The 10,123-nt window shown below is 44.8% G+C and overlaps 1 protein-coding gene across 1 annotated transcript; it reads right to left on the bottom strand.

The window, feature by feature from the left end:
* Positions 1 to 1,184: 1,184 nt before the first annotated feature.
* On the bottom strand, positions 1,185 to 9,833 carry LOC121054997 (ankyrin repeat-containing protein At5g02620-like). The gene is made up of 3 exons (XM_040526312.1): positions 9,107 to 9,833; positions 2,752 to 3,290; positions 1,185 to 1,925 (listed from the first exon to the last, which is right to left on the bottom strand). The coding sequence occupies exons 1-3, from the start codon at positions 9,831 to 9,833 to the stop codon at positions 1,185 to 1,187; spliced, it is 2,007 nt and encodes a 668-aa protein (XP_040382246.1).
* Between the last annotated feature and the right edge of the window lie 290 nt (positions 9,834 to 10,123).

Below are 10,123 nucleotides of genomic sequence, written 5' to 3'. Positions count from 1 at the left end.
ATAGGAAAAAAAAACCAAATATTTGTAACATACAACCTATTTTTTATTTCAGGGTTTAGGCCGTTCTTATCCAACCCGACCCCAACATATTCCGTTGTAAACCTTACACTAGACAGAGATGAACTCCAGCAGGGAAAGGAGGAGCATAGATGGCGACTTCCTCGCATTAAGATAGCATATATATATATATAGGTGCGTCTTAAAAACACTTTAATAAAATAAACATTTACTTACTTTCTTTATATATATATATACTACTTTAAAAATATTAACATTTTTGTCTTGGTACGTCGTGTTTTTTTATCATTTGTGGCCTACTGTGCCAAGATCGTCATGGCCTCATGGCATGATGGTGCCCAACGATGGGGCTGGGCTTTCGTATTTACTTTATGGCCCTTTTTACTGGCCCCTGGAGGACTGCCTGACTGGCATTATTTTGTTAATTCCTAATCAGCTTATATCACTTGTACTAAATTACTCGTTAAATTTACTCTCTCTCTCTCTCTCTCCTATTTTAAGCTATTGATTATTCCCTTTGGGTGATCGTTAGTATGGTGTATTATAATCGATCGTTGACTTGTGATTCCACTGGAGGTGCCGTGACATGTCCTTGTCCAATGTTACCTCTCTTCCATGCTTAAGCTTCAATTGAGCACTATTTTTTTTCAAGTACTCCCTTAATTCTAAAATATAAGTATTTTAGTATTTGAACATAGTATTTGTACCATGATACAATACTACTTGTCATGTTAATCACATCTTATTCTAATTTGTTTTTATTTTATCCATATCTACCCTCTCACACCCATAAAAGCTAGAGACAATAGAAATGATAAGTTAATTTGCATGATATGTCAGGTATCTCCACCATTGCAAGTTTTCAATACACTGACATTTTGCCAGTATTAATAAAAAAATATAATCATAGATATGTTTTAAATACTATGTCATTGTTCAAAACAATAGGATTACTAAACTGGAGAGTAGTTAACTTGAGAGTAGGTTTATCATCTTTGAAGAAATATATCTATCGGTATTAAATTTTGCGCTAGAAAAATTGGCTAGAGCTGTGTAGTATTTAAAGGTATTAAATTTTAGACTAGAAAAATGCAGTGCCTCAATAACCTTCTTAATGATGTAAAATTGCCCTAACTTGAGACCTCGTGTCGACGCACAATCGCTGACTAGATAAACGCAAAGCCGAAGACAAGGAGGCCGACGAACAAGGTGACGGCCATCCTCCAGAGCAGCACGCCGGCGAGGCTCGACCGCACCGGCCTCGCCACGTGCTTGGCCACGTGCGGGCTGAGCGGCTCCTCGAAGACCCCGACCCCCACCACTAGCACGCCACGCCGGAGCATCGCCGGGACGGCCCGCAGCAGCGACAGCGGCTCCCAGTCCGCCAGGTTCCCGGCGAGCACCAGGAGCAGGGTCAGCGCCATCACCGGCGGCGCCATCCTCTTGTCCACCGGCAACAGCAGGAAGTAGAGGCCGAGCGAGAACGCGACCAGCATGCTCCTCGCCGCGTGCTTCATCAGCACGATGGCCTGCCGGAGGTTGCGGCTCCGGACCCTCGGGTCGACGCTGTCCGAGGCGGCGTACGTGAGCCAGACCGTGGCGACGATGGAGCACAGGAAGGCGAGGGAGTCCGACAGCAGCAGCGCCTTGAAGAGGTACTGGCCGGCGCGGGAGGTGGTGGCGCCGGCGTCCGCTGCTCTGCCGACGAGGCCGAAGAAGGCGGAGAAGGAGGCGGTGGCGATGAGCGCGGAGACCATGGTGAGGTTCTTGGGGATGTTCTCCAGCTTCCTCTGCTCTGCGTCGGCGTTCTCGCCGATGTCGAAGTCGTCGATCAAGTGGTCCAGCCGGCGAGGGCCTAGCCGAGCGGCCGTCCATGCCAGTTGGCGCAAGATGTCCATTTGTGCGTTCTGGTGGTAAATATCAATTCAGAGTATCAATCATCTTAGCAATTTTAAAGCACAGGAATTTTGGTACCATATATTTATCTCTTTTTGACAATTATATGTACAGTTCACCATGAGAGTTTACCCATGTACTGAAGCCGAGGTGTTTAACGTCATTAATGTGTGAAAAAATAATCACGATGGTAAAAACTAAAACAATAGTAAATTTATCCGGTACAAAATAAAAATATAGTTTTGAGTGTGGTCCAAAGTAAAACTTTGGTTATAAAATGTGTCCCAAAATATAATTTAATCTTTTAAAAATTTGTGTATATAATTATCAATTATTTTCTGTGATTGGATTTATTACTATGTGTATTTTAATTATAACTTATATTTTATATTACGTAAATATTTTAAATAAGATGAATGGAGTGGCATATATTGAAATATGGATGGAGTATCACTAAACTATTAACAATAGTAGAACTTATAAATAAACAATTAAGATCAACTTAACTAATAATCTAAACTCTCTCCATTTCATAAACTTATAATTTATAAATTTATTATAATATAAATATATGATCAAAGTTAACCGCAATATATATTCTTGAATTAAGGGGTAACTATAAAACTTTATTCTCTTGAGACCGTACGTATACCAAGAGCAGGGGCGGATCTAGCATGGGGGCGACGGTGGCTCAAGCCCCCGCTTCCCTCGCTGACGCCATTAGAGTACTAAAATTTTATGGCAAAGATCAATAGAAAAAGAACTAAAACTCTATCTAACATGTTTAGATCACTCTAACCTCGTTAGCCAGATCAGTCACTAACTAAGAGTACTCACCAGAGTGTAGACAAAGCCATGATCCATCCCTTTCACGACGAGGTCGAGAGGGGTCAGGCGATCGCCGTTGACGAGGCTCATGTCAACCTCCGTGTTCGCCGCAAGAACCTGGACACACTTGTGGTGCTTCCCTCTCACGGCGAGGTGCAGCGCCGTGTTCCCTTCGCTGTCCCTGGCGTTCAGGGCGCTCGCCGGCAGCAGCCTGCTCCCGTGGCTCGCGAGCTCGACGACGGGGAGCCGGCCCCACGCCGCCGCGACATGGAGGAAGCTCCTCCCGCCCTTGCCGAGCAGCTCGTAGCTGTCGGGGCACTTCTCCAGGAGCAGCCTCACGACGTGGTCGTTCCCCATCCTCGCAGCGACATGTATGGGGTACTCGCCGGAGTTGTCCGGCCGGTACACAGAGGAGACGTTGCGCGTCAACAGCACGACGACCATGGAAGCCTCCCCGATGGATGCGGCAAAGTGGAGGGGAGTGCTCCATCTAGAGTCCACCCTGGTCGTCAGTGAGCTATCCCAGTCTACTAGTAGTCTGGCAATATCTGCATGCAACAAATACAACATATCGATAGTAAAAAAAGTTAACGGTATCGTATAAAAAAATAGAGACTACGTGTGGATATATTGCATCTGGTGGTATACCTAGGAACTTAAAACAGGTTTTTTTTTTGTGAGAAACCTAACATTCATTACAATGAAACATAATTTAGGGTGATAAGCCCCCACTCCCCGTACACATCTCCAAACAGAGAAGGGGAAAGCAAAGAACCACCCATTTGCATGGAATGGCAGCCTACACTAAGAGCAAGATCAATATCAATAGAAGAGCTAACCACTAGCTTTAAAATATTTTTATGCCACTAAGAGCTAAAATAGAGTCAACTTATACAATAGTTGCACACAAACATATGTTGTATCATTAATGTATTATTCATCTATCAGACACACACAACGTCATGAGGGTTGTGCTACAGCTGGCTGTAAATCTGTAGTTCACTTTTATTCTCTCTCCTCTATGTAGGTATAAATATGGCATGACAATTTTTAGAGCCTGCTTAATTACATCACTTATTGTACTCCCTCTGAGACTACAAACTTCTTAATGAAACCAAACAGCAGTATGGATGGAAATGGTTATGGTATGGATTAACCTAAACCTTTTTTTATTGAGTTCATAAACCTACATTTCAATAGGGTCAATCCATATTGAGCTCATTGCGTGAATAGATTATCTATGGATAACCATATCAGTAGGAGAAAAGACATATGTGGGTCCCACATGTAGAAACAGATCAAAATTTATATTGCTCTGGTACATAATAAAACATCTCACCAAATTTCAATCAAATTTGATAAAATTTTATAGTGCGAAAGCGTTTAAAAATTTTAGGTCCGAGTTTATTCGTATGAATAGAATGGTTAAAATGAGTATAACAAGTAGAAGGATCAATCCATACATCATAAGGTTATTAAGGTTAGAACATTTGGTTCGATAAATTTTAGGCGCATCATTTCAAATCCATCGGAACATATTATAGATAGGTTCAAGCCAATAAGCAGATTGAAACCTAACCATTCTCACCCTAAAACGGCAGTATACGGGCAACCAGTTGGGAGCTGTGGCGTTGGCATGACGTTCGCATCGTTGGGCCTCCTTTGGTAAACCAATAATTCCGTTAGGTCACTCCACGGGGAATGACACAGTCTAGAGGTTTTCTTGTCGTATCGTAGATTTTGGTGTGGGTTTCGCCGGACTCGGTTAAGGATTTCTAGGAGCTCGTAGATGAATCTGATCGAGAAGCTTAATTATGCTCAACCCAAATAGCAAATCACGCATGGATAATACCGCCAGGGACCAAAGAGCAAGAAGCTATATATCCAAGTCCATCCACCCTTGTGTTCTTTGATGAGCTCGAGAGGCGGCCAAAAGAAATCTCGTCTTCTTGGATCAATAGGGAAGGTTGGGAGAGTGGAAGCCCGTAGATTATGGTTGTCTATCTAAGGATGAACCCTGTACGCTTGCTTCCAATCCATCAAAGGCAAGGTGTCAAGCACGTTGGCGAGGATGACCCCTAACCTTGGACTGCTGGATAAGTTGAGTGTCAGGGAGAGTAGATTCTAGACTCTCCAGGAAACATCCCATCATCTATTGCATGCCATCTAAATAGTTATAAAAAATTTTAAAAAAATAAAGATATATTAATATGATATATGTCACTCCACAAACATGCAAGTTTAATTTAACAAATTTAAACTCTGAATATTATAAGTGTCGATGATTTGCATCGGCAATATATATGCGGTGGCTAGCGAGGTGCAAAGATTGATGGCTAGGATGAAAACATAGGGTTATCCAGGTTCAGGCTCTCGGCTAGCGAGATAATACTCTATTCCTGCTTAGCGATTGTATTCAATTGTGGGCAGATCAACTAGAGAATAGTCAATCTGAATATGTCGTGTCCCCCTTATATAGTGGGGAATAGAGCTTATAGATATGGTAAAGTCATAATTTAATAAGACTAAGATCTATCCTAATACGGTTACAATCCAGATCCGGTACGTGCGGCATGCAATCCGGCAGTTACCAAATTCTGATCGATACCATACAGATATAATTGCTTTACTATTCAGTAACCCCCTACCATATGTATATGTATAGTCTACAGATACCCCTAGTACAGGTATTTCACAGCAGCCTCCGGAGTCGTACATAGCCGCGCAAATTATACGTGTAGATTGTTGATCATCAGGCGTATCTTCACGCAGTATGCTTGACGTTATCCGAGTGCTTCCTGGGCGCTCCCCTCTCCGAGTGCTTCTCGAGTGATCTCAAGTACTCTGTGATGATTGTAGAGGTCGTGGAGAGCTTCCGTATGAAGAAAAAAGATAGGTGCATCGCACCTAATAGGTGTAGCCTCCGACTCTATGTTTAAATGTGTAACAATTAAACATAGTGTCTTCTATGGACTGTTACTTAAAGGCATTCCTCGAAATATCGAGAGTCCCATCTCGAGCAGCACTGTTCTGAGTGCTTTCGGACCCGAGTAGTACCAGTTCTGGTTGCTCTTTTCGAGCGATTTGAACCTGAGTAGTTTGGAGACAAATAGTTGTCGTGTTTACTCAAACAAGTATTACAGTTATCTTGCCTGAGGGGTTATGCTGAATAGCTTAACCGTTACAGCCGAGTAGTTAGTACCGAGTAGATTTGGGATTACAGATATGGCAGAGTTCTAATCTGATAAGACTAAGATCTATCCTAATGCGGTTATAATCCAGATCTGGTACGTGCGGCATGCAATCCAGCAGTTACCAAATTCCGGTTGATACCATACAGATATAATTTCTTTCATATTCGGTAACTCCCTACCATACGTATATGTATAGTCTATGGATACCCCTAGTACGAGTATTTCACAATAGGTATATTTATAGTCATATTTGTTATATTTGTTATAATTTGTAAAAGTCATATTTAAACTTGAATGTTTGTGGAATTGTATATTTAGTATTAATATATCTTCATAATTTTTTTTAATTTTTTGATAATTATTTGGATGATATGTAATAGATGAGGAGATGTCCACCAAGGAGTAAAGAGTTTAGAATAGTTTTCAAGTGTTAGGCACCGTTGCCAACAACTATTGATAAAGTAGTGATGACCTGTGTCACTAGCCAGAGAATGGAGTTGGCATTACTTCCACTGCCAGAGGTTCGGTCAACACAGCCAAACCACGGTGTGTGCAAAGAGGAGCTCTCGCCGCCGGCCATGTTGCAAACCCACATAGGCTTGACAACCCCACGATAGCCAGTCGTGCATCTGAATCTCCTCCCCATCGCTCCTGGCTCTTAGAGCATCTTCAATGGAGTGGATATTTGTCTCTTCGAGCTAAATTTTAGTAATTTTAATCGAAATCTAAGCTTTAATAGACTTCTCAACCCGATGGTTAGCCAAACTGTTCCTCGTGCTAGCCAAAGTAGGCCAGCCAAAATTGTTTTACCAATCATGGCCCCACGTATGGCCCTACCCATCTTTACTATCTCCCCTTCTGTCTCATACTCTCTCTTTCTCCTAGATCGATCGTGCATCTCCAGATCGAGCGCACAGCTCGTCGCCCCTCCGTCGGCCCTGTTGTCCGCCGCCATCCTAAACCGAGACATGTCGTCCTTGGATCAAGTGGTCGCCACCGTCGTCCCAGATAGACATCCTCGTGTTAGGGTTATCTCTAGGATCACCTAGATCTAGCATTAGTCGGGACTCTATCGGATCAATGGATGACATTGTGAGTGAGGGGGAAAAGGGTTAGTTACTGACCGGTCGAGTTGCTCGTGGAGGATGAGGATGCGCCGACCATCGTCGTCTTCGCTGCGGCTTGGAGCTGATGGCGATGACGGTGGTCGGGGTAGTCCGATCGAGGTCGCGACACCGCGGTGGCGTGGCCAGTGCAGTTCGGTCAAGGTCACGGTGGTGGCGAGTTCCCGTCACTGGCGGCGTCCCCTCTAGATCGGCTAGGGTTTTGTGGGGTGGAGTGGCGGCGGTGATGAACCTCGTGTTGTGTGCCGAGCCGGCCTCCACCCCCTGTTTATATAGCGCAGGGTGACAGGGGGCCCACCAACCTATTGGGCTGGACACCCCCGATCATGGCACGGTCAAAGCCCTCTTGAGCCGTTGGGCTCAAGAGGTGGAGATCAATCTAACACGTCGACCCTGGATCAAGAGCTTGCCATCATCCTCCGGTTTCCACCATCGTCAACAACCCTACCCTTGCTACTATACATGTCACTGGGGAGGATATTGGGTAACACATACCCATACCCAAATTTACCCTTATCCATTTTTAAGAAAATTATCTATACCCAAACTAAATGGGTATTATCTAATGGTATGGGTAACTAATAGGTAAGGGAAGAGACATGTGTGGGTCCCACAAGCAGAAATTGATCAAAATTTACACAAAGTTGCTCTTATATATAATATAAATTATCCCACCATATTTTAGTCATATTTGATAAACTTTTATAGTGTGAACGCGAGTTTGAAAATTTTAGCTCCGAGTTTATACGCACTAAATGGATATGAATAAAGCAGTTAAAATGGCTAATACCCTCCCTATACCCAAAATTTCAATGGGTAATTATTTTTTACCCATATCCTATCCAAATGACATAGGTATGTGTATGGGGTAGATAATGAATAACCAGTGGTAGATCTACTTGCTACCCAATCTACTCGGACGCCTACAACCTATTGGTAAATAACCATAAAGATGAAAATAAAGTTGTTGTTGTTGTAGTATGTAGCAGATCTGAAAAGAAATCTTTTTAGCCAGTTGGCCAAATAAATAGATAGAGAGCTAAAAATAGTTATGCCGTCGAAGATGTTCATATCAGACCATCAAGAGGATCCTCAGCTAGATTTACTCCAGGAGTTTTCTCATGCTTCACATCGAAGTCGATCTCCATTGACAGATTTCACCACAAAGCAACGCCTCCACCACCATTAACCACCGCCAGGGTCGTCGGATGGTCTGCCGACCATCCGGTCAAGAAGAAGAAGACGAAGAAGAACGGCTAGCGGAATAGGAAAACAATTAGCCCCTCCCTAGCATGTGGCTGGATCCCGTCCTCCCTCTTCATATCTCTTCCGCTCATGCTCACTAACTCTCTCTTGCTAACTTTTTTGCTTGGTTTTTTTATCATCCTTAGAAAAGTTTTACTCTTATTCTTTCTTTTGTACCTCGAGGTACCGGTATCTCGAGATACCAAATCGTTTCTCACCATTAAATCTAGCTAAGTAGAATATACACTGTTGGATCCAACGATCAGAAACGATTTGGTACCACGAGGTACCGGTTTCTCTAGGTATAAAAGGAAGGATATTAGTAAAACTCTCCTTAAAAAGTACCTTCATGTACAAAAAATTTTAATACAAACTTTTGGTATCTTAAGGTACAATGTATCTTAAGGTATCACACTTTTTACACTACAAAATATGATAACTTGAGATAATTTTTCAAGAATCGTAAAAAAAAACTCTTTTTGCTTAAGTGGTAGTAAGTCAGCTAGTCAAAGGAGGATGTGGCATTGTCACCGTATCCTCAAACGTCAAACCACCCAGAACGGATCGGATTGGGTTAAATGAACTGTTTACATCTTTTGACTTTTGGCTTGCAGTCAGAAAAAAAAGTCAACTTTATGTTTATAAATTAAATTTTATATATGTGTTTTTAGTGGTTAAAAGAAAAACTAAAAAATAAATTGCGATGAAAAAACTGTAAATTTAGATTAAGAATATTTTCATGTATAATTTGGTCTTACCCTAATGTTTAAAAAACAAAACTTGCTGAGTTGAGTCACTTGCCTTTATTCCGTAGCAGAACGGCCGCATGTAAGGCCGTTTGTCCATCAACCCCAGCGGACGACACCGCTGACGGCGTGACTTTCGTCCCCTCCGGCGACCGGTGCAGAAGCCACCGAACGACGGCCTCATGCCCCGACATCGCGGCCAGGTAAAGCGCTGAGACGCCCTCATTGCTCACTACGCCGGCGAGGTCCTCGTCCTTGTCCAGCAGCAGCTTCACCACGTCCTCGTGGCCGCCACGCGCGGCCTCGTGCAGCGCCGTCTCCCCGCTACGGTTCACCGCCCTCACCACCACCGCGGCATCCGCCGGCAGGTAGTGCAGGAGGTATCCGGCGATGCGCGCGTTGCCGGCCTTCGCCGCGCAGTGCAGCGGCGTCTCCCCCGCGCGGTTCCTCTCCGTGAGGAGTGGCCACTCCGCCTGGCACAGGAACAGCGCCAGGTCGGCGTGGCCGAGGCCGGCGGCGATGTGCAGCGCCGTGTTGCCGCCGCACGTCCTCGCCCCGTCGAGGCCGGGGCTGGGGACGACGTCGGCACCGCGGTGGCAGAGCGGGGAGAACGCCGCGGCGGCCGAGCACCTGGCGGGCGCCTGGGCGACGGCGAAGGACGACGATCGTCCGCGCTGCCTTCGGAGATGCTTGAACCTCTCCACATCGCCGGCTCTCGCCGCATCCAGGACTTCGCGCGTCCACGGGCTCTCGTAGCCCGACGAGACCAGCGGCGCCGCCATGGAAGCAAACTGGGAGCGTGAGACTGCGCGGTCGCGTCGCCGCCGTCGCGTCGCGTGGGAGTCAAACAGGAGGCGGGAAGCAACGACGAGGACACTGTACAGCGACTTGTCGGAGAAATTAAAAGGAACCAAGTTTTCAAGGGGAGCGTATACGAGAGCGGCAAAGGGAATCAAGTGGTTTGGGAGGAGACCAAATTGGCATGTTACTATGCAAGTCTCAAGTGCTAATTAAGCTGAGCAGCTTGCATGATGCCATGCCCCACTTGAAAGTGATTCCTGATTTTACGTTG

Source organism: Oryza brachyantha, chromosome 7 (genome assembly GCF_000231095.2).
Source record: "Oryza brachyantha chromosome 7, ObraRS2, whole genome shotgun sequence".
In the NCBI taxonomy this organism is placed as follows: Eukaryota; Viridiplantae; Streptophyta; class Magnoliopsida; order Poales; family Poaceae; genus Oryza; species Oryza brachyantha.
Note: the sequence above shows the minus strand (reverse complement) of the source record. Positions and strands in the feature narration are given on the sequence as shown.

Excerpts from the sequence above, each read along its gene's own strand:
- LOC121054997 (XM_040526312.1), bottom strand. The coding sequence starts at position 9,833 with ATGGCGGCGCCGCTGGTCTCGTCGGGCTACGAGAGCCCGTGGACGCGC. Across the intron at positions 3,291-9,106 it reads CGTTCTGCTACGGAATAAAG|ATATTGCCAGACTACTAGTA; the intron begins GCAAGTGACTCA and ends TGTTGCATGCAG. Across the intron at positions 1,926-2,751 it reads ATGGCTTTGTCTACACTCTG|AACGCACAAATGGACATCTT; the intron begins GTGAGTACTCTT and ends ATTTACCACCAG.